The 24,408-nt window shown below is 31.2% G+C and overlaps 2 protein-coding genes across 4 annotated transcripts in view; one reads left to right on the top strand and one right to left on the bottom strand.

Annotated features, from left to right (window-relative positions):
- Window positions 1–24,408, bottom strand: part of LOC120418136 (ras-related protein Rap-2a) — a 229,810-nt gene that overhangs the window by 43,264 nt on the left and 162,138 nt on the right. The window lies entirely within an intron of this gene.
- On the top strand, window positions 724–7,492 carry LOC120418137 (uncharacterized). Of its 2 annotated transcripts, none has more exons than XM_052708080.1 (3): window positions 724–1,435; window positions 1,496–1,909; window positions 6,616–7,492. In XM_052708080.1, the coding sequence occupies exons 2-3, from the start codon at window positions 1,864–1,866 to the stop codon at window positions 6,846–6,848; spliced, it is 279 nt and encodes a 92-aa protein (XP_052564040.1). In that variant the 5' UTR covers window positions 724–1,435; window positions 1,496–1,863; the 3' UTR covers window positions 6,849–7,492. The 2 variants fall into 2 exon arrangements, with proteins under 2 accessions (XP_052564040.1, XP_039436361.1); XM_039580427.2 differs by having other exon boundaries at window positions 749–1,435; window positions 1,496–1,828.

Raw genomic sequence — 24,408 nt, 5'->3', positions numbered from 1 at the left:
CATACAATCGATAGTTTGATGAGTTAATACTAAAACTGCCAGCTGGAATAAATTATTACGATCAACGAATATAAACGAAAAGAAAACAGGACACCACATAACCGATTGTAATGAAATGAAAACAATAACTTAAACGAACTAAACCAGCGGCGTGCCTTCCAATCAACGATGATAAAAGAAGGACCTATTAAAAATAAAATATCAAATAAAATGCTCAAAAAAACACGTTGCCGAGTAACCGCGAGGTCCCGCTACTCACAATCGAATAAAAAAAAATCAAAAACGCGAGCTAATTGTCTATCCTAAATGTCAGCGTATCTTTCGATAAACGATTCTATAGAAATGAGTTTTTTACCGTGAAAATTTAACATATTATTTGAAAAATAATTGCACAATTTACCCGACGCCGTACCTTCTGATCAACGATGATATAGGAAGGGCTTTTAAAATCACAAAACTATTAATGTTATCTTAATTAATAAAAGACGCAACTGATTTAAAAAAAAACGAAAAATTTGTTCGATTTAGCGCGCGTATTTTTATCACTAGTTATGAACTTAATCTGAAAAAACTGGAAAATTAATTGATTAATACACGGAACAAAATCCGGCAGGCGGATCCGAAAAATTTTCGCGATGAATTCAAAAACATTGGATGTTTTCGAAATCATGAAAAATGTTTGCGATTTTGGAAGAAATGTTTTCGCTCTTGAAACAAAATGTTTGCAAAATCGCAAACACCATGTTTACGGAGCCAATTTCTGTGCCGTCCGACGCAGCCAATGCGTTACGCTGTCAAAATCAGCCGCTCGCGCAAAAATAAACAATCAGAAAATAGCGAACATAACCATTTCGTCGGTGTTTGTTTTTGCTGCACCGCAGTCATTTTCTTTTTGTCTGAAAATCGGGAGTGTGATTTGTATCCGGCCGAGCCAAGCCCCGTCGGCGATCTGATGCCCAATCCGGCCCGTCGCAAGAAGAAGATTGTCTCACGAAATCGGTCGTGGATGATAAGAAAGCTGCAGCTGTCGCCGATCGGCGATAACACGATTTCCGGCATCGAAAAGTCAAAATAATCCAGACCGACGAAGCAGATTACGGTCATGCTGCCGAGCATCATCTTTCCAGAGACTGAGCCAGCTCAAGAAGCTGGAATGACGATGACGTGTAGGAGCTGCCGGAAGCTGTAAGGAATCCTCCAAGGCGGAAGTTTTTTCGCGGAAAGTGCTCCATTCTCTTCAGCCTGGCCTAGCTTCCTGTTCCTCCTCCATCTGTGTGATTTTGGCCGCGCAACCTCGAATAAAATTCGACTTGTTTTGTGCGTTTGCGCCCCCTGAGCGCTCGGCCAAATGCCGAACTACAACCTTCTCAAACAGCTCTCCACAAGCCGGATGGATTTTGGAAAGAACAACGTCCTGTGAATTACTACTGCCGCGGTACACGACATTTCACCTTTTAACTGCTTGAAAAATATCTAAATCTCCTTGTTTTCGCAGATGATTTCCACCAGGAGGAGGCCAAAACAAGCATCGGCTGGTGCCGGAGCCAAAAACACACGACGACCAGCACCGGGACGACCAGAGCGAAAAACATTCAGAATACGGGAGTAGGAACGGACTTTAGGCAAACACAAAAACCTGCTGAACCTTGGATACAGATGCCTCGAAGATCAACAAACGACTCGCAAGTCAAACAGATGACTCACGTCGGAGATTGTGAACTGCGGGACAGAAACGCGTCGAGCACGTCAAGGGCAGGAACCCAAAAAGATGAACCATTGGCTCCAACATGGAACGGATTGTCCAGTGATGGCGAGATTGCGTGCTTCGGTATGTCCAAGTTCCAATAAGTGACCGCTAAATCCATGCGTGTGTTTCACGAAACCGGTGGAGAGATACCTATCACGTCAAGTAAGAAAATAACACGACCCAAAATAATTTGCTACATTCCAAAGTTTCAGCATTACAAAGTTTCAATTTTTTAAAAAACTTATTTTTAATTTTATCTTCCAGAATTTTTTAATTTGATTTATTTATTTTTATTTTGGATTTATTTTGCACTTAAAACTAATAATTATCACTTAACTTTAAATTTTAACACAAACACAAAAAAAGAACAATGACCTTATGAAAATAATTACAGAATCAGTTGTTTTTTTTTTAGTTCAAAGATACAGTACTTGTTATGAAACTGGAAGTTGTTGAAGTGGACTGTTTTTAAGCTGTGCCCTCGATAACTGGGCTGCAGTAAAAAAAATGTTAAAAAAACAACAACAAAGCGAATTGATTATACACATTTATACAACTCGATGCCCCTGTGCTCTCTTATGCTAACTGGATAGAAATTCCAACAAGCTTAGGCATCAAATTATAGAAATTATCAAAAAAAAAAATTGTTTAAATTTGTCAGAAATTTAGTTTTTTTTATAGAAATTTAAAGAAAAAGATTAAAAAAATCTTGAAATTTAAAAAAAATATACAAAGAAAAAAAAGGCATTAAAATTTAATATGAATATAAAAATTAAATTAAAAAAAAATAAAAAAAAATCTGAAATTTAGAAAACCTTAAAAAATTGAGAAATCTGCGAAACACAAAACATAATTAGGAAAACAAGAATTTAAAGAAATTTAAGCATTTTAATCAATTTAAGAAATTTAAAAAAATGAGAAATTTAAGAAATTGAAAAGAATAAGAAATTTAATAAATTTTCAGAAATTTAATAAATTTTCAGAAATTTAAGAAATTTTAGAAATTAAAGAAATTTAAGAAATTTAAGAAATTTAAGAAATTTAAGAAATTTAAGAAATTTAAGAAATTTAAGAAATTTAAGAAATTTAAGAAATTTAAGAAATTTAAGAAATTTAAGAAATTTAAGAAATTTAAGAAATTTAAGAAATTTAAGAAATTTAAGAAATTTAAGAAATTTAAGAAATTTAAGAAATTTAAGAAATTTAAGAAATTTAAGAAATTTAAGAAATTTAAGAAATTTAAGAAATTTAAGAAATTTAAGAAATTTAAGAAATTTAAGAAATTTAAGAAATTTAAGAAATTTAAGAAATTTAAGAAATTTAAGAAATTTAAGAAATTTAAGAAATTTAAGAAATTTAAGAAATTTAAGAAATTTAAGAAATTTAAGAAATTTAAGAAATTTAAGAAATATTAGAAATTTTAGAAATTTTAGAAATTTTAGAAATTTTAAAAATTTAAAAAGTTTTTAAAATTTAAAAAATTTAAGAAGTTTTTTAGAATTTTAGAATTTTAGAATTTTAGAATTTTAGAATTTTAGAATTTTAGAATTTTAGAATTTCAGAATTTTAGAATTTTAGAATTTTAGAATTTTAGAATTTTAGAATTTTAGAATTTTAGAATTTTAGAATTTTAGAATTTTAGAATTTTAGAATTTTAGAATTTTAGAATTTTAGAATTTTAGAATTTTAGAATTTTAGAATTTTAGAATTTTAGAATTTTAGAATTTTAGAATTTTAGAATTTTAGAATTTTAGAATTTTAGAATTTTAGAATTTTAGAATTTTAGAATTTTAGAATTTTAGAATTTTAGAATTTTAGAATTTAAGAATTTAAGAATTTAAGAATTTAAGAATTTAAGAATTTAAGAATTTAAGAATTTTAGAATTTTAGAATTTTAGAATTTTAGAATTTTAGAATTTTAGAATTTTAGAATTTTAGAATTTTAGAATTTTAGAATTTTAGAATTTTAGAATTTTAGAATTTTAGAATTTTAGAATTTTAGAATTTTAGAATTTTAGAATTTTAGAATTTTAGAATTTTAGAATTTTAGAATTTTAGAATTTTAGAATTTTAGAATTTTAGAATTTTAGAATTTTAGAATTTTAGAATTTTAGAATTTTAGAATTTTAGAATTTTAGAATTTTAGAATTTTAGAATTTTAGAATTTTAGAATTTTAGAATTTTAGAATTTAGAATTTTAGAATTTTAGAATTTTAGAATTTTAGAATTTTAGAATTTTAGAATTTTAGAATTTTAGAATTTTAGAATTTTAGAATTTTAGAATTTTAGAATTTTAGAATTTTAGAATTTTAGAATTTTAGAATTTTAGAATTTTAGAATTTTAGAATTTTAGAATTTTAGAATTTTAGAATTTTAGAATTTTAGAATTTTAGAATTTTAGAATTTTAGAATTTTAGAATTTTAGAATTTTAGAATTTTAGAATTTTAGAATTTTAGAATTTTAGAATTTTAGAATTTTAGAATTTTAGAATTTTAGAATTTTAGAATTTTAGAATTTTAGAATTTTAGAATTTTAGAATTTTAGAATTTTAGAATTTTAGAATTTAGAATTTTAGAATTTTAGAATTTTAGAATTTTAGAATTTTAGAATTTTAGAATTTTAGAATTTTAGAATTTTAGAATTTTAGAATTTTAGAATTTTAGAATTTTAGAATTTTAGAATTTTAGAATTTTAGAATTTTAGAATTTTAGAATTTTAGAATTTTAGAATTTTAGAATTTTAGAATTTTAGAATTTTAGAATTTTAGAATTTTAGAATTTTAGAATTTTAGAATTTTAGAATTTTAGAATTTTAGAATTTTAGAATTTTAGAATTTTAGAATTTTAGAATTTTAGAATTTTAGAATTTTAGAATTTTAGAATTTTAGAATTTTAGAATTTTAGAATTTTAGAATTTTAGAATTTTAGAATTTTAGAATTTTAGAATTTTAGAATTTTAGAATTTTAGAATTTTAGAATTTTAGAATTTTAGAATTTTAGAATTTTAGAATTTTAGAATTTTAGAATTTTAGAATTTTAGAATTTTAGAATTTTAGAATTTTTGAATTTTAGAATTTTTGAATTTTTGAATTTTTGAATTTTAGAATTTTAGAATTTTAGAATTTTAGAATTTTAGAATTTTAGAATTTTAGAATTTTAGAATTTTAGAATTTTAGAATTTTAGAATTTTAGAATTTTAGAATTTTAGAATTTTAGAATTTTAGAATTTAGAATTTTAGAATTTTAGAATTTTAGAATTTTAGAATTTTAGAATTTTAGAATTTTAGAATTTTAGAATTTTAGAATTTTAGAATTTTAGAATTTTAGAATTTTAGAATTTTAGAATTTTAGAATTTAGAATTTTAGAATTTTAGAATTTTAGAATTTTAGAATTTTAGAATTTTAGAATTTTAGAATTTTAGAATTTTAGAATTTTAGAATTTTAGAATTTAGAATTTTAGAATTTTAGAATTTTAGAATTTTAGAATTTTAGAATTTTAGAATTTTAGAATTTTAGAATTTTAGAATTTTAGAATTTTAGAATTTTAGAATTTTAGAATTTTAGAATTTTAGAATTTTAGAATTTTAGAATTTTAGAATTTTAGAATTTTAGAATTTTAGAATTTAGAATTTTAGAATTTTAGAATTTTAGAATTTTAGAATTTTAGAATTTTAGAATTTTAGAATTTTAGAATTTTAGAATTTTAGAATTTTAGAATTTTAGAATTTTAGAATTTTAGAATTTTAGAATTTTAGAATTTTAGAATTTTAGAATTTTAGAATTTTAGAATTTTAGAATTTTAGAATTTTAGAATTTTAGAATTTTAGAATTTTAGAATTTTAGAATTTTAGAATTTTAGAATTTTAGAATTTTAGAATTTTAGAATTTTAGAATTTTAGAATTTTAGAATTTTAGAATTTTAGAATTTTAGAATTTTAGAATTTTAGAATTTTAGAATTTTAGAATTTTAGAATTTTAGAATTTTAGAATTTTAGAATTTTAGAATTTTAGAATTTTAGAATTTTAGAATTTTAGAATTTTAGAATTTTAGAATTTTAGAATTTTAGAATTTTAGAATTTTAGAATTTTAGAATTTTAGAATTTTAGAATTTTAGAATTTTAGAATTTTAGAATTTTAGAATTTTAGAATTTTAGAATTTTAGAATTTTAGAATTTTAGAATTTTAGAATTTTAGAATTTTAGAATTTTAGAATTTTAGAATTTTAGAATTTTAGAATTTTAGAATTTTAGAATTTTAGAATTTTAGAATTTTAGAATTTTAGAATTTTAGAATTTTAGAATTTTAGAATTTTAGAATTTTAGAATTTTAGAATTTTAGAATTTTAGAATTTTAGAATTTTAGAATTTTAGAATTTTAGAATTTTAGAATTTTAGAATTTTAGAATTTTAGAATTTTAGAATTTTAGAATTTTAGAATTTTAGAATTTTAGAATTTTAGAATTTTAGAATTTTAGAATTTTAGAATTTTAGAATTTTATAATTTTATAATTTTAGAATTTTAGAATTTTAGAATTTTATAATTTTATAATTTTAGAATTTTAGAATTTTAGAATTTTAGAATTTTAGAATTTTAGAATTTTAGAATTTTAGAATTTTAGAATTTTAGAATTTTAGAATTTTAGAATTTTAGAATTTTAGAATTTTAGAATTTTAGAATCTTAGAATTTTAGAATTTTAGAATTTTAGAATTTTAGAATTTTAGAATTTTAGAATTTTAGAATTTTAGAATTTTAGAATTTTTATTTTCAAACTCAGAAAAACAGTATCGAGATTTTTAAATTTATATTTCAGATAATTTTCAAGAGTCAAGAAACGATAATTGTTTTTTATGTGTTCTTTTTCGCAGCCTCCCTTAGCGATTGCAGCGTGAGTTCAGCAAACGTCTTAACAAGTCTGACTGCTGGCGTAGATTCTGTCCCGCCAGCAGGGCGTACAAAAGGAGGGAACCCGTTCAAGGTGGATGGTCTTCTCTGGGAGGCCGCTCCGCTCAAGTCGATCCTCGAGGTGGAGGTCGCATTTGGAATCGCGATGGTGGCGCTCTGCTTGGGCATCATGTGGCGCCAGATGCTCCAGAGTTAATCGAGCTCCGTCTGCACCAGGACCTTTCCCGAAGGCACAAAGAGGAAAAAAATAACCTCTAAAACAAGGAGAACTTCCAGCGGTACGTGAATCCGTTTAGGGGAAACGCGAAGCGCTTCGCGATGCCATGGAACCGAGTCTTTATCCGGCCCCAGAAATCAACATGATCGCCGGCCCGAGCACGCTGCACCGTTCTCAGCAGCTCCTCTATCCGGGTGGCCATGCCGCCGACGTCACCGAGTACATGAAGGATCTGGACAAGGCGGATGCTGTCGACCGAAATTCACACACCCTGCTGCACGAAACGCAAACCGCCGACGTCATCTTCATCTCGAAGAGCAAGAGGAGCATCAAAGAATGTACGGCGGCCACGCCTCCTTCTCCTACTGCTAGCACCGAACACACGTCACGGGAAGCAATGTACTAACGGCGGCAACGGGGCCCAGCAATTCCCAGCTGCATCACGGACATCGAAGCCGGTTTGTCTGCCAGATCAGGAGAATAGGCTCGTTCGAACCGCCACCGCTTGGTCCGTGTTTTTGACAAAGCTTTCAAAAGCAACACACAACTCGATAGATCTAGAACTCCGTAGTAAACCACTTGCGCAAATTGTTTGGTTTGTTTTTGAAATAAAATAAAGAAATAAAAATCGGGGAACTCTTCTTCTTCTTCTTCTTATTTCCATCCAAATTTCGAACAGCAACGGTCAATTCAAAAAGGTAAATATTGAAGTGGCTGCGTGCTGCGTGCTTTTGCCGGGCTAGGCGTTACTGCGTTACGTTTGCGAAATCGGGGAAACTGGTTTGCGATATTGGAAGCAATGTTTCCTGCTGACGGGTGGAAACCGAGATTTGCGATTTCTAGAGCAAATCGGAAGCAAAGTTTGCGATTCCGCAAACCGGATTTTGTTCCGTGTATATATCAAGCTCATTCATACCAACTCTAACACACAACTTATTTTACCAGTAAACTTAAATACTTTAAAAAAAGTTAATCAAACATCAGATCATAAAAAACATGAGATTTTTTTTATGTAAACTGATTTTATAAGATATAAAACATAAGATATAAAACAAAACTCAATCAAATGTTTATTTAATATTTGTAAAATGTCAAAGAAACGAGAATTTTAGAGAATTGCTATTTTATTGAATAAAAAACAAGCATTCAAGAAATATTGATTTTTTAATGGTACACAAATGCAATTGCGATGTTTGCCTAAAATTGTTCAAGTTTAGACTTAGAAAGATAGCAAATGTTCGAATTTACAATCATTCAAAAAAAAAAAAAAATTGTTCATCACTGTGCTCCAACTTTCCACATTAAAAACTTATTGCCTCATTTTTCTCCCCAAAAGAAAAAAAAACAACTTCTTTGTTGCACAGCTTCCGTATGCTCGGCCAAGTATTAAAACTGTTTTTATCCCATTCATTGTCCCAGCAAGAAGGAAATCAATATTGCGAGTTATTTTCGAGGCACACAGGAAAGAGTTCTTTTCGACTGGTTGCCTCGCCGAGAGACAGAAAAAAAAGTTTGTCCTTTCTGCTGATGGCAGCACTGCCCGAAAAGACGGGGAAGTTTTTTGGGGTTTGCCTTTTTGATTATTATTTTTTCGCGTGTAGTAAAAGTTGAGGCAAAACTTAGCTTGTGATTGCGAGCGTATGGGCAGGGAGGGAAAGTTTTTGCTGCAATTTACACCATATTTTCCGGCTTTTTCAATTGAAAAACTCTTTTAATTCACATAAATTACAGTTCAAGTTTTCCTGGATTCGGAGAGAGAATTGAAGGCGGTACACAATTTAATTCTGTAAAATAACCCTTGTTTTCATGTAATTTTACATACTTTTTTTGAAAAGATTTAAATTCACATCAAAAGATGAAAATTTACAAATTCTTAGTTGAAATATTACAATAATTTTATTCTGTGCGTTTCTTAGTATAAACGAATAACATTTAAAAAAATCTGGCAACACTGCCACCTGTCTAGCGTAGAACAACCAGTTCACCAAACAAAGAACGAGAGGATATCCAGTGTCACCACACACGCGTGTGTTTACCTTTGCGGTCGGCGCGAGATCTTCCCTCCAGCCGGACCGGATCGGATTTCATGGCCACGCGAGAGGCATCGAGTTCATTAGTTTGGCCACCCTTCCCCCTTTTGCTTGGGTGCTCCCACACAAATGTTCATTAACACTTGATTTTGCTCTCTTTCTCTCCTTTTGTGCCTTATTGCCTCATTTTTCTCCCCAAAAGAAAAAAAAACAACTTCTTTGTTGCACAGCTTCCGTATGCTCGGCCAAGTATTAAAACTGTTTTTATCCCATTCATTGTCCCAGCAAGAAGGAAATCAATATTGCGAGTTATTTTCGAGGCACACAGGAAAGAGTTCTTTTCGACTGGTTGCCTCGCCGAGAGACAGAAAAAAAAGTTTGTCCTTTCTGCTGATGGCAGCACTGCCCGAAAAGACGGGGAAGTTTTTTGGGGTTTGCCTTTTTGATTATTATTTTTTCGCGTGTAGTAAAAGTTGAGGCAAAACTTAGCTTGTGATTGCGAGCGTATGGGCAGGGAGGGAAAGTTTTTGCTGCAATTTACACCATATTTTCCGGCTTTTTCAATTGAAAAACTCTTTTAATTCACATAAATTACAGTTCAAGTTTTCCTGGATTCGGAGAGAGAATTGAAGGCGGTACACAATTTAATTCTGTAAAATAACCCTTGTTTTCATGTAATTTTACATACTTTTTTTGAAAAGATTTAAATTCACATCAAAAGATGAAAATTTACAAATTCTTAGTTGAAATATTACAATAATTTTATTCTGTGCGTTTCTTAGTATAAACGAATAACATTTAAAAAAATCTGGCAACACTGCCACCTGTCTAGCGTAGAACAACCAGTTCACCAAACAAAGAACGAGAGGATATCCAGTGTCACCACACACGCGTGTTTACCTTTGCGGTCGGCGCGAGATCTTCCCTCCAACCGGACCGGATCGGGTTTCATGGCCACGCGAGACGCATCGAGTTCATTAGTTTGGCCACCCTTCCCCCTTTTGCTTGGGTTCTCCCACACAAATGTTCATTAACACTTGATTTAGCTCTCTCGCTCTCCTTTTGTGATGATTTGAGCATTTTGGGCTCAATTTGTTTGGCGTAATCTCGGAAAGAAGTGGTCAGTTTTGTTGCGATTAATCCACCTAAGGAACAGATGAAACTTTTTTTTTTGTTACGTCGTAATTTGCCAAAATTATTATAGTTGTGAAAATTACTCCAATTTGGATAACATTTCATTAAAAATAAAGAAAAACTTCTTAAAGCTGTCAAAACATCACGCACGCGGTTCAGATTTACGGCCCACAATGTTTGCCGTTCCGCTCCGTGATCCGGCCGGTTTTTGGCACCTTGCCACCCTCTCCTGGGACTCGGCAGAAGCAGACCCAATGGACGTGACCTTCCAATCCGTTGCTAATCCCGTTTCGTTCGCAGAAGCAGCTGTGATTTCTTTGCGGGACTAGTCGGGGTCGTCTATAAATTAAGTGACTTTTTCAATTTTCGTCTCATTTTTATAGGGGTCTTCCATAAATCATGTAGCTTTTTCAGATATTAAAATATTTGAAGAAAACAGCGAAAATAATTGTTTTGTAGCTCGTCCATAAATTACGTGAAAATTTCTTTAAAAATTTCGTAACTCAACAGAACAAATTCCACTTCAAAAGAAAGTCCCAAAATTCCCTCAACGGCCATTAAAGCCCAACCACACACAACACCTTGACACTGCTTGCTTTTTCTTTGGAGGTTATGTTTTCGGGGGGAGGGTATTCCTCCCTGCTCCGGAAGTTCGTTGCACCACGAAATCAATTACCGCCCGGGTTCCGGAGTCCAAATCCGGCAGTAAATTTTGACCGGTCGTAAACTGTTTGGCTTTACTGCCCGCAGACACGGGTGCTTTTCAAGTGGGGAGGGGAAAACATGAAGAAGAAGAAGGATTAAAAGGTCACGAAACGTAAAGTGTTTTACGCGCGCGTCCGTTATCGGCCCGTTGTCGCACATGTTCTTGGAGGTGGAGTTTTCGTGAGGGGATTTTGGGGAAGAGAGGAGATCGTAAAGTTTGGGAAGTTGAATTTGAAACTGTTATAGTAGAAGAGTTACATTCAATATAAATATTAATCGATAGCATTAAATCATGGCCAAATAACAAATAATTTTGAAGACTTTTTCAAATTTGTTGCGCTTATTTATTTAGTTTGAAGAAAGTTGTTTATCAAGATTCTAGCAAGTAAATTCCAATAGACAATTCAAACAAAAATTATTAGACTTTGATCCCTATAAAATTGGAGGTCTAATATATTTTCATTATTACCAGACCATTATTGACTGATACCCCTCGAAATGAGCCTGCGCAATCATTTTTGTCAATTTTCGTTAGCCGGTGTTATTAAAAACATTATTATTTTTAGTGGAAAACACTCGAATTTTCTTACACAAAGTAAGACACCAACAACACCACAAAAAAATGATTTGAATTCCACATCATAAGAGTTTTTTAAAAACTTTATATAAAAAATCATAAAATGCCTTTTATTTAAAATACTAACATATTAATAATTTGCGATGTGAAATTTTAAATACATTTTGTTAATTTGTTAAGTACCCAAATTTTCAGACCTTCAATAGATCCGCTGAAATTTAATTTTATTGGAATGATTGACAAAAGGTCGAAAGACATAAGGTCGAATGGACAAAAGTTCGAAAAACAAAAGGTCGTTAAATTCTCAATTTTAACCAAATATTTGTTTTAAGTACCCAAATTTTCGGACCTTCAATAGATCGGCTGAAATTTAATTTGATTGGAATGATTGACAATAGGTCGAATGGACAAAAGTTCGAAAAACAGAAGATCGTTTAATGCTAAATTTTAACCAAATACTTTTTTAAATACTCAATTTTTCAGACCTTCAATAGATCCGCTTCAATTTAATTTGATTTGAACGCTTGACAAACGGTCGAATGGACAAAAGCTCGAAAAACAGAAGTTCGTTTAATTCTCAATTTTATCATTTTTTTTAAACAAGATGGACCCAACAAACTTTGTCTTGTCTTTTTTTAGTTTCTTGACGTTTTTACGTTACGTTAATTCTCAATTAAAACAAAATACTTTTTTTTAAATACCCGAATTTTCAGAACTTCAATAGATCGGCTGAAATTTAATTTGATTGGATTGCTTGACAAAAGTTCGAAAAACAGAAGGTCGAATGGACTATAGGTAAAAAAGGTAGAAACTGGCCAAAAGCTGGAGAAAAAGAAAAAAAAGGTTCAAATAAAAATAAATAATATTGAAACTTTTTAGAATTCTTTAAAATATGTATAAAATCAGACTTTTTCTTATCAATTTGTTAAAGAACTTCTCATGTTTCAAACAATGTAAAAAATCACCAAAATTTGACTGAAATTATGTTGAATGAACGAAAAAAGATAACAAACAGTAATAAATTTTATTCATTTAATAAAATTATCTTTAAAACCATTAAAATCAAGAAAATTTGTCATAAAACTGTAAGTAACATAATATTAAGAGACATCAAAAAATAAAAGCGTTCGAATTTATACTTTTTCTATTTTTTTTTATAAAGAACTACTAATGTTTATAATAATGAAAAAAAAAAAAACACACAGAAATATTGAAAAACCAGTAATCAATTGCATTAAAGAATTCAAAATAATTTAAAATAATATCATATCAAGACATTTTGTCACGTAACTTTTTACAGAACTGCTAATGTTTGAAACTTGAAAACACTCAGAAAAATATTTTTTTGAAAGAATGAAAAAAAACCCTTGTAATACGTTATTCCTAAAAATTATGCAAAAATGTTAGAGGATCAAACATAGAAGAAAATAATATTTTAAAATAATCCTATTTAAACTTTTCACTTTTGACCTTTTGTCCTCTTTCGACCTTGTGGATTTTGAAATTATCTCCATTTGACCTTATGGTCCTTGAGAGTTTAATGACAAAAAAACTCAAATAATTACAAATTAATCTCAAGATGAATATCGTACGACGTCAAATTTGAAAAAAAAAAAGCCGTGTAAAATACTGATATTTTCACAAAATATCGCATTTCGTTCAATTTTGAGTATTTCACCATAGAAACATTAATGTTTTGACTATCCTCCATTTTTTTCAAATCGAAAATGATGAAAAGAACGGTTGGCAAAACTTGGAAAGAAGAGGTTTTTCGGAGATTTAAGTAAATCAAAACCTTACAAAGTACATGCATTCAGTACCGCTCAGCAGATCATAATCCAGCATCGAATTAAGCTCAACACTAATGGCTGTCTAAACCTTTTCATCCAACTCGATAGAACAAACACGGCCCATCCCTTCAGCCTCGTCTCAAAAAAGAAACCTCTTAACCAGAAAGTAAATGCACCACAGAGAGCGAGATCATTTCAGAAGATTTAGCAGTGAATAAATTATGCAAACTTTTTTTTCCTCCTACCTCTCATTTTCATCCTTTCTGTTTTCAAATTTTCGCCAACACTTGGCTTTCATTTCCAAGCCCTTCTTTCTGACAGACAGCTTGGCGTTTGGGGGGAGCGTCCCCCGAAACTCTTTCGCGCGGGATAAAGTTACGCGGTCGCCGAGCTTGTTTGTAAATATTGAAATAATAAAAATACATTACGTTTTTTCCCTGATTCTCTGGTGCTGGGGGTGAAAGTCAACGTCGACATTCATCAACCGGGACTCACTGAGGGGGGATGGTCAGTGGCGTAGTTGGAATGTTCAAATTGTTTTAAAAACTCTGATTAAATGCTTTTGTGAAGAATTTTACAAAAATGATAACAGATGGCAGCACAATCGTTCCCCCAACTTGCATTGAACTTTTCATGCAAGTTCGAAACTTGAACGCCACTGACCAACCCGTTCCCGTTCAAAAGCTGACGCTACTCGGTCGTCGTCAACCAAATGAATTTAATTCTATGGTTGCTTTTTCTCATTTTTTTCCCTCCGTGCCAGCGTCCCAGGCGCTGTCGTAAATGTGTTTTATTTGTACAAATAATCATTTTAATGAATGAAATCTGGCTGGCCCCGGCAATCTGTGCCGTCTGCGGTGCGGCAGAGCAAATCTAGGCGCAGTCAGACGAGTTGTCTGATTTCAATGTTGAAGAGTTTATATGCAAAATGGTTTTGGCAGGTCTGGACGAACTCACCATTATCCAACCAATTTGTCACAGGCCAAGCTATCGCTCATCGTAATTACTTTTCCGTTCTGCCAACCAGAAACTATCATCTGGTTCATAACTTTGCCCGAGCGCGTCCTCACCAAGTGGATCCGGATATCGTTGGCCGATTTCCTTCTCTCCTCAGAATGCGAAACCTGTCCCGCTCTCAAGCAGATTAATGTTCTTCGAAGGCAGAGGTTCAAAAAGAAGCGAAACTACACAGAGTAGAATTAAAATCCTAGACAAATTTATCTTCCAGGGGGAGCACAGATTTCAAGCGATGCTTCTCCGGAGAAGCCATCTTTCATTTCTTTTGACCCGAACCTCCCGAGAAGAGGGATCCATCTTCCGCGCAGCAGTACAATTTAGTTCACCCGAAGATGTTATCCCCCGGGGGACGATGCATTCATCAAGAGGGATTCCGCGCCCGCTGGAAGACAATTTAGCTTAGTTGGAAAGCTTCTGCTTGATGCAGTTCTCTAGCTAAGGGGAGCTTTTTCCGAGTCATTTCGGTTGGAAATCTGCTTCATTTTTCAAATCTTGTTGGAGATATTAAGCGAATGAAGAGGATTTGAGGTTGAAGGTGCTACTCTCTAACAGATGGCAGCAGTGATGATTGAAGAGATTGCGTGCAATAATTGCTTGCAAGTTGACTAGGACTAGTCAACATTAAGTAGCCTCAATTTTCAAACTTAGTTTGAGATATTAGGAGAGAGAAAGCGAATTTTGGGTTGAAGCCACTACTAACTAACAGATGGCAGCAGAGCAATTCTCGGAGATTTCGATCATTCGATTTTTTTTGCATTTTTTAATCCGGCTGAAACTTTTTTGGTGCCTTCGGTATGCCCAAAGAAGCCATTTTGCATCATTTTCCATACAAATTCGGCAGCTGTCCATACAAAAATGATTTATGAAAATTCAAAAATCTGTATCTTTTGAAAGAATTTTATGATCGATTTGGTGTCTTCGGCAAAGTTTTAGCTATGGATAAGGACTACACTGAAAAAAAATGATACGCGGTAAAAAAAATTGGTGATTTTTAATTTCACTTTTTGTTACTAAAACTGGATTTGCAAAAAAAAACACCATTTTATTTTTTTTCTGTTAAGTTTTAGGAGAAATCAAATGCCAACTTTTCAGAAATTTATAGAATGGGCAAAAAATCTATGACTGAGTTATGAATTTTTGAATCAATACTGATTTTTTTCAAAAATCGAATGACTGAGTTATGAATTTTTGAATCAATACTAATTTTTTTCAAAAATCGAAATATTCGTCGCAAAAAATTTTTAACTTTATTTTTTGTTACTAAAATTGGATTTGCAAAAAAAAAAACCATTTTATTTTTTTTTCTGTTAAGTTTTAGAAGACATCAAATGCCAACTTATCAGAAATTTATAGAATGGGCAAAAAATCTATAACTGAGTTATGAATTTTTGAATCAATACAGATTTTTTCAAAAATCGAAATATTCGTCGCAAAAAATTTTCAACTTTATTTCTCGATGTAAAATCTAATTTGCAATCAAAAAGTACTGTAGTGAAATTTTGATAAAGTGCACCGTTTTCAAGTTAAAGCCATTTTTGGGTAACTTTTTGAAAATAGTCGCAGTTGTTCATTTTTAAAAATTAGTGCCCATGTTTGCCCACTTTTGAAAAAAATATTTTTGAAAAGCTTAGAAAATTCTCTATGTTTTGTTTTTTTGAACTTTGATGATACGACCTTAGTTGCTGAGATATTGCCATGTAAAGATTTAAAAACAGGAAAATTGATGTTTTCTAAGTCTCACCCAAACAACCCACCATTTTCTAATGTCGATATCACAGCAACTAGTGGACAAATTTCCAACGTTAAAAAATGAAACATTCGTGAAACTTTCCGATCTTTTCGATGAAAATATTTTCAATTTTTTTTAGCCAAGACAAACATTTCAAAAGGGCCAAACCTTCGATAATACACCCTTTTAAAACGTTAGTCTTGGTTTAAAAAATTTGAACATTTTTTTCGAAAAGATCGGAAAATTTCACGAATGTTTCATATTTTAACATTGAAAATCGGACCATTAGTTGCTGAGATATCGACATTAGAAAATGGTGGGTTGTTTGGGTGAGACTTAGAAAACATAAATTTTCCTGTTTTTAAACCTTTGCATGGCAATATCTCAGCAACTAAAGGTCGTATCAACAAAGTCAAAAAAGTAAAATATAGAGAATTTTTTCAGCTTTAAAAAAATATTTTTTTCAAAGGTGGGCAAACATGTGCACTAATTTTAAAAAGTGAAAAACTGCGACTATTTTCAAAAAAGTCACCTGAAAATGGATTTAACTTGAAAACGGTGCACTTTATCAAAATTTCACTGAAGTACTTTTTGATTGCAAATTGGATTTTACATCGAAAAATAAAGTTGAAAATTTTTTGCGACCAATATTTCGATTTTTTTAAGAAATCAGTATTGATTCAAAAATTCATAAATCGGTCAAAGATTTTTTGCACTACCTGGAAATTACTGAAAAGTTGGCATTTGATGTCCTCTAAAACAAATCAAAAAATAAAAAAAAATAAAAATAGAGTTTTTTTGCAAATCAAGTTTAAGTGACAAAAAGTAAAATAAAAAATCACCACAATTTTTTTACCGTGCATCATTTTTTTCCAGTGTTGTCCGTTTCCATACCTACAACTTTGTTGAAGACACCAAATCGATAAAAAAAAAAGATTCAGATTTTTGAATTTCCATAAATCATTTTTGTATGGACAGCTGCCAAATTTGTATGGAAAATTATATGGACAAACTAATGATGCAAAATGGCTTCTTTGGGCATACCGAAGGCACCAAAAAAGTTTAAGCCGGATTAATAAATACAAAAATTAAAATTAATAAAAAAGATCGATTTTGAGAGAGTTGCTCAGCACTTACGACTCAAGGGATTGCGAGTAATTATTTCTTGCAAATTGAATAGAACTAGTCACCAACAGGGGCTTTATTTTTCAAACATAGTTTGAGATATTAACAGAGAGAACGAGGATTTTAGGTTGAAGCCGCTACTCGTTAACAGATGGCAGCACTGATGATTCAAGGTATTGCTTACAACAATTGTAAGCAAGTTCACTAGAACTAGTCAACAACAGGTGGCAGCACTAAAGTGTTCAAACCTACACGACCTCCCGTAATATTTCAAGTTGCTAAGCTGATGTTCTTAGAACTTTTCCAGCCTAAATCTACTCATATGAGCACACACGCACACGTACACTCGAAGATGGAAGAGATTTGTTCCGTGCAGATTTCCTGCAAAACCAAGAAACGTCCTTCCTTTGGGGTGATTTGCAGCTCCCCCTAAAAGTATGCAACTCCACAAGTAAAGTCGTGCAACAACCGCCAAACCACCCCCGCTCGTCACGTTCTGCAAATGCAGGGGAGCTTCCCGGGAAGAGGATTCGTGCCCGGATTATAACCCTAAATCTTGTCTGCAAGAACCGTTCTCCCCACTTTTTCAAGGTTGATTATGAATGGGGAATATCATCATCTTCTCCCCGAAGGGATTTGCGCTCAATCTTGCTAATATTTCCTCTGGCGGTGAGGTTGAGAACGATGGCGAAAGGATTAAAGATCCCTCGAATGAATCCCATTTCAGGGATGTGGTCGTTAGGGGTTGTCATTCTGGGCAAACAAATTTACATGCACCGTACAGAAACGGGGGGGAACTTTTTGATTAATTATTGTTCGACGGAACCAACCGATAGAATTTACCACTAATTAATGCGATAATTCGAGGTACAGCGACGATTTGATTGCATCAACGAATGCGACTTGGATGCAAGTAGTGAACGCAAGTTTATCACATCACAGTGCTGCCATCTGTGAGAGGATAGCGAAATTTGGCCACTTCGCTGTAAAATTGGATTCAAAATCAGGTCAATCCTGTAAAACCCCAAAAATCACAGATATTACTCGGTGCACCGCAATATATTTCGACTGTTGCCAATCAAATTGATGAAAGGGGAGGCTTGTCTCCCCCAGTAAAATGTTCCCGATAATGATCAATTTTAATTGGATCGCCAACGGGGGTTAACCCCTTTCCGACGAGTGTAATTAATTCGCAACGTGATACCGGCTGTAATTCCAGCAAAGGAAAAATTAACGACCCAGGTGTGATGGGTTCGCAATATATTTTCCAGCTCCAGAGTCAGCAGCAGCAGTGCGCGTCTGGAAAATGAAACTGATTAAAAATTCCACTTGGCACTTGGTGACATTTGTTGCACTCGTCGTCGTCGCTTGAGGCTCCCTCGGGCATGATGATTCCTGGGGCAACTTTGTGTCACACTGATAAAGTGGGCGAGCACTTGTAACAAGTTTGCACTGGAGGAGTTAAAAAAAAAGAAGTTCTCCGGATAGAGCGAAAAGTGAACAATTTCTTTGTCTTCAGGGATGTGCGCCACCGTTGGGAATTAAGTATTTTCTTAAGAGGGAGTTAGCTAGCGTGAGTTTGAAGTTCTTGGGAAACTTTAAAAGTGAATTTTCATCTCAGTATCTGCTAATTTTCAACGAAAATGTCTGCAATTTACTGTATTAATTACAATTTGGTACACTTAACCTGGAGATGCATGGAAATAACGCCATTTTTCAAGACAGACGAAAGACAAATTTTGAAAAAATATTCTCAACGGTCTGAAGTCTGAAGTGGACGATAATTTTAACTTTTTAACTTTTGAGCTACACAGTAAACAAAATCATGGTAGTATTGCATCTGGTAATGAGTGCATCATTTATGCCACAAAACATGTGTAATTTTTGCATTTTTCTCTCAGATTTCGGTCATTCGATTTTTTTTTGTATTTTTTAATCCGACTGAAACTTTTTTGGTGCCTTCGGTATGCCCAAAGAAGCCATTTTGCATAATTAGTTTGTCCATATAATTTTCCATACAAATTTGGCAGCTTCCATACAAAACTGATGTATGAAAATTCAAAAATCTGTATCTTTTGAAGGAATTTTTTGATCGATTTGGTGTCTTCGGCAAAGTTGTAGGTATGGATATGGACTACACTGAAAAAATATGATACACGGTAAAAAAAATTTTGGTGATTTTTTATTTAACTTTTTGTCACTAAAACTTGATTTGCAAAAAAACACTATTTTTATTTTTTTTTATTTTTTTATATGGTTTAGAGGACATCAAATCCCAACTTTTCAGAAATTTCCAGGGTGTGCAAAAAATCTTTGACCGAGTTATGAATTTTTAATCAATACTGATTTTAAAAAAAAATCGAAACATTGGTCGCAAAAATTTTTCAAATTCATTTTTCGATGTAAAATCAAATTTGCAAACAAAAAGTACAATAGTGAAATTTGGATAAAGTGCACCGTTTTTCAAGTTAAATCCATTTTTAGGTGACTTTTTTGAAAATAGTCGCAGTTTTTCAATTTTTAAAATTAGTGCACATGTTTGCCCACCTTTGAAAAAAATATTTTTGAAAAGCTGAGAAAATTCTCTATATTTTGCTTGTTTGAACTTTGTTGATACGACCCTTAGTTGCTGAGATATTGCCATGCAAGTGTTTAAAAACAGGAAAATTGATGTTTTCTAAGTCTCACCCAAACAACCCACCATTTTCTAATGTCGATATCTCAGCAAGTAATGGTCCGATTTACAATGTTAAAATATGAAACATTCGTAAAATTTTCCGATCTTTCCGAAAAAAATATTTTCAAAATTTTTAAACCAACCAAACATTTCAAAAGGGCGTAATATTGAATGTTTGGCCCTTTTGAAATGTTTGTCTTGATTTAAAATTTTTGAAAATATTTTTTTTCGAAAAGATCGGAAAATTTCACGAATGTTTCATATTTTAACATTGTAAATCGGACCATTAGTTGCTGAGATATCGACATTAGAAAATGGTGGGTTGTTTGGGTGAGACTTAGAAAACATCAATTTTCCTGTTTTTAAACACTTGCATGGCATATCTCAGCAACTAAGGGTCGTATCAACAAAGTTCAAACAAGCAAAATATAGAGAATTTTCTCAGCTTTTCAAAAATATTTTTTTCAAAAGTGGGCAAACATGTGCACTGATTTTAAAAATTGAAAAACTGCGACTATTTTCAAAAAAGTCACCTAAAAATGGATTTAGCTTGAAAACGGTGCACTTTATCAAAATTTCACTAATGTTCTTTTTGATTGCAAATTTGATTTTTCATCGAAAAATGAATTTGAAAAATTTTTGCGACCAAAACTTCGATTTTTTTTAAAAATCATTATTGATTAAAAATTCATAACTCGGTCAATGATTTTTTGCACAACCTGGAAATTTCTGAAAAGTTGGGATTTGATGTCCTCTAAACCATATCAAAAAAAAAAAAAATAAATAAAAATAGTGTTTTTTTGCAAATCAAGTTTTAGTGACAAAAAGTTAAATAAAAAATCACCAAAATTTTGCCAACTTTGCCGAAGACACCAAATCGATCAAAAAATTCCTTCAAAAGATACAGATTTTTGAATTTTCATGCATCATTTTTGTATGGACAGCTGCCAAATTTGTATGGAAAATTATATGGACAAAGTAATGATGCAAAATGGCTTCTTTGGGCATACCGAAGGCACCAAAAAAGTTTCAGGCGGATTGAAAAATACAAAAATTATAATTCTAAAAAAAAGACTGATTTCGTAGAGAATTGCTCGTGTAACAATTTTTCCAGCCTAAATCGAGGTAATCTTACATCATAAATAAGTAATATAAAACCTACCAAACGTACATTTTCCTAATTTAAACATTTTTTTTTACTGTTTATGGTGTTGATGATTTTTCGAAAAATGTAGTATTCACAAAGTTTTTTTTTAACATTTTCAATATTTACTCATATATTTTTCTATCGGAAACGTTTTGAAAAATAATTACTCAACTATTAACAAAAAATAAAAAATGTGAAATTTTCTTATCTGGTAGAAAAAGTGTTGTAAAAACAATAAGTATAAAACATAAAAAAATGGTTTAAAAAACTTATTGTTCATTGAAAAGATAAAATTCTGAAATCAACTTCAGATAATTTGGAAAGCACTTTTTTCCTTGTTTTTTTAAATGTTTGGGTTCGGTGAATTCTTTTTCATAAAATTGTTTTACAGTACCGCACAAAGCATTTTTTGCGAAAAAAAATAGTTTCGTCAAAACATAGAAATATTTAGATTAATGATTACAAAACAACTGGTCTGGTGTAGAATGCATTTGAAACGCTTTTTTTCATTAAAATGTTGAAGCCTTTTTATAATTTTACCGACCGACTTTAATCAAATTTTCACAAAATATCGTTTTCATGAAAATACTAAAATTTTCATGATTTTCAAATTGGGGTATTAAACGATGCGAAACTTTGTAAGCATTTTAACATTTTAACCTAAAATTTTAGTTTTTTGGATATTTTCTTCCAAAACTATCTGTAAAGAATTGGTAGAGGTAAGCAAAAGAGACGACTAATGATGTACTGTGGTACGCGCGGCTGGTGCTACCCCGCGCGTACTAATTCTCGCCTGTTTAGGTGGCAGTTCTGAAGTCGCTCTTTCTCTCCAATTTTATACTCTCTGTGGTCCCACTCTCTAAAATTAACCCTCTCGGCTAACTGCGATCGGTGGCGCGAAATGCACCGATGCGCCATGTATGTTCCATGTAGTTTAGAGTAATTATGGTCAGATCCCAATAAAGTGTCCGTTGAAGTAGTTCGGTCTGTGTACGAGTGCAGCAAAATATAGTTCGTTTGAATTCTACCCTCCGCGGTGTTTAATTTGCTCCGGAACTAGCCAGAGTGATCCGGCCCCCATCCGGTTCTGTACACTATGAATTTTGGAAGAAAATATTTAAAATATTAAAATTTTCATAAATTTTATTATGGGAATCAAGCGATAGGAAATTTTGAATAAATTTCACTTTATCGGTGGTTTTTTTTCATAAACCATCGTATTTTGTGAAAATATTAGAATTTTATTCTAAAAATTTCTAAACAGTGAATTTGCATTTGTTCAATACATATACCTGAAATTATGATTTTTTTTTTCATGAAATACGGTATTTTGTGACAATTTGATTATGTATAATAAAAAATTCTGGCTTTAGACTTTTTGGAAGAAAATATTCCACATACTAAAATTTTCATAAATTTCGTTATGAGTATCAAGCGATGGGAAATTTTGTGTGAATTTTCACTTTATTGGTGTGTTTGTATGTTTTTTTTTTCACAAACGATATTTTGTGAATATTATATTATTTTATTCTTAAAATGCTTAACCAGTAAAATTCCACACCAAATTTCACATTGTTCAATACCCAAGTTGAAAATTATAAAAAAAATAGTTTTTTTCATGAAATGCGGTATTTTGTGAAAATTTGAATATTTACAAAAAAAAAACTCTAGCAAAGTTAAAATGCATACAAAACTTCGCACCGTTTGTTATTCATATTGAAAATAAAAAAAAAAACAAAAAAACGGAATTTTGTTAAAAAAAATATGAATTTTGGAACTACTTTGGAACTCACTGAATTATAAAAAAAAAACATCTAAGTGAAAGCTTCAAATATTTAACAGAATTGGGTTTCAATAAGAAAAATTTAGTAAGATGGTTTAAATAAATTATCGTTGATCATCGCTAGGGTTAGTGAAATTTCACGATTTCGCGGACAGCGTGAAATCCGCGAAATTCGGCTTTTTCCGCGAAATCCCGTGAAATTTTATGTTTGTGTGAAAATGGAACGATTTTTCTCAAAATAATTTATCAAACTCAAAAAGGAATTAAAATTATCTTATGAACTACCGTCATCTGGGGTGACATTGGGTCTGGGGGGTGAGATTGGGTCATACAAAAATGCTGAAATTTGTATGACCCAATCTCACCCCCCAGACCCAATGTCACCCCTGATGACGGTAGGGTTAGTGATTTTTGACGATTTCGTGGACGGCGTGAAATTCGTGAAATTTATCAATTGTCTCAAATCATTTTTTTAATAACAACTTAATAAATATTTCATCCAAAAAGACTATTTAATTGAATTTTATTATTTTTCAATTAAAAAGCTTGAATATATGTATATGTATGTCAAGTTGATATGAACCATTTGAAGAAATGTTCAGAGTTTTGAATTTTTTTAGAATCCAACTAAATTAAGTCATATTTTCATTCGCTGTACTAAAAATTTCACTGCTATTTCATTTGAAAGGTATAGTTTTGATAGAAATTAAAAGAAAATTAATTCAATTTTTTTCATTTCTTATTTAGAATAAAAATTTCGATTTTGTAAAAAAATATATTATTTTTGCAAATTGATTTTAAATTTAGTTTTTGAAAAGTGAGCTAAAACCCTTAAAAAATATGTTTAATGGGCTTAACGTCGCAGAAAATTCAATTTAATTTACTCATTCTTGCTTTGATATGAAATTCAATAAAATGTAAAATGATATAACAGAAAACATTTGAGTTTTATTAGTCGAATATTATAAGAGCAGTTCAGTAAATTAGAATACACGTGCCCTACATTTTGTTTCAAAATATATATAGAGCCCATCCATAAACCAAGAGGTTTTTTTTGTGTCGCATTCAAATTTAGTGAAGATTTTTTTTAGTTTATTGAAAAATAATATATAATGAAGCATAAAAAGTAGTTTCTGTGATTTAAACAAAGGATTTTCAGAGTTATTTTAACATTTTTCAAGTTCCGCGAAATTTGCGTGAAATTTGGTGTTTTGAAATTGAGATCCCCGTGAAATTTGCAATTTTTGAGCGTGAAAAATCACTAAGCCTAATCATCGCTGAGAAAGTAAAGGAATGACAACTTTGATGATAATCAAAATGTCAGGGAAAAAATTGAAAATTATTTAAATAAACTTAAATAAAATTTGGAATTTTCCGCTGTTCAAATCTGCTCAAATTTGTGTTTTCAATTTAGCTACCCCCTTTTGAAATATTAATATAATATAGTAATATCTACAGCCATTTTTCGAAAACATTCGAAAATATTTAATTCTTTAAGGACATTTCATCTCAATTTCTGAAATGACCAATCATGTTCGATATTGATGCTTGTATACAAAACTTGCATGCAAGTTTCTATTGAGAATAACAATCTTCCGTAAATCAGCTGAATTGAAAAAATAATATCTGTGTTTTTTAAGCTGGTAATTTTCCTTTTATGAGAGATGAGAAATATATTTTACATTTGTTAATGTTTTTTAGATATTTTATGAAATTTTGAATTTTGAAATTTGGAAAAAAAAACTGTTTGTTAAAATATTTTCATAAAGCATTGCTAAAATAAATTACTTGCAGCAAATCTTGACGCTGATTTAGTAAGTCGAAT

The sequence above is a fragment of the Culex pipiens genome, chromosome 2 (assembly GCF_016801865.2).
Source record: "Culex pipiens pallens isolate TS chromosome 2, TS_CPP_V2, whole genome shotgun sequence".
Taxonomy (NCBI): Eukaryota; Metazoa; Arthropoda; class Insecta; order Diptera; family Culicidae; genus Culex; species Culex pipiens.
This window is presented reverse-complemented; position numbering and strand designations above follow the sequence as displayed.

Bases quoted from the DNA above. Each gene is read 5' to 3' on its own strand.
- LOC120418137 (XM_039580427.2), top strand. From the start codon at position 1,657: ATGCCTCGAAGATCAACAAACGACTCGCAAGTCAAACAGATGACTCAC. The intron at 1,829-6,615 runs GTATGTCCAAGT...TCTTTTTCGCAG, and splicing joins TGGCGAGATTGCGTGCTTCG to CCTCCCTTAGCGATTGCAGC.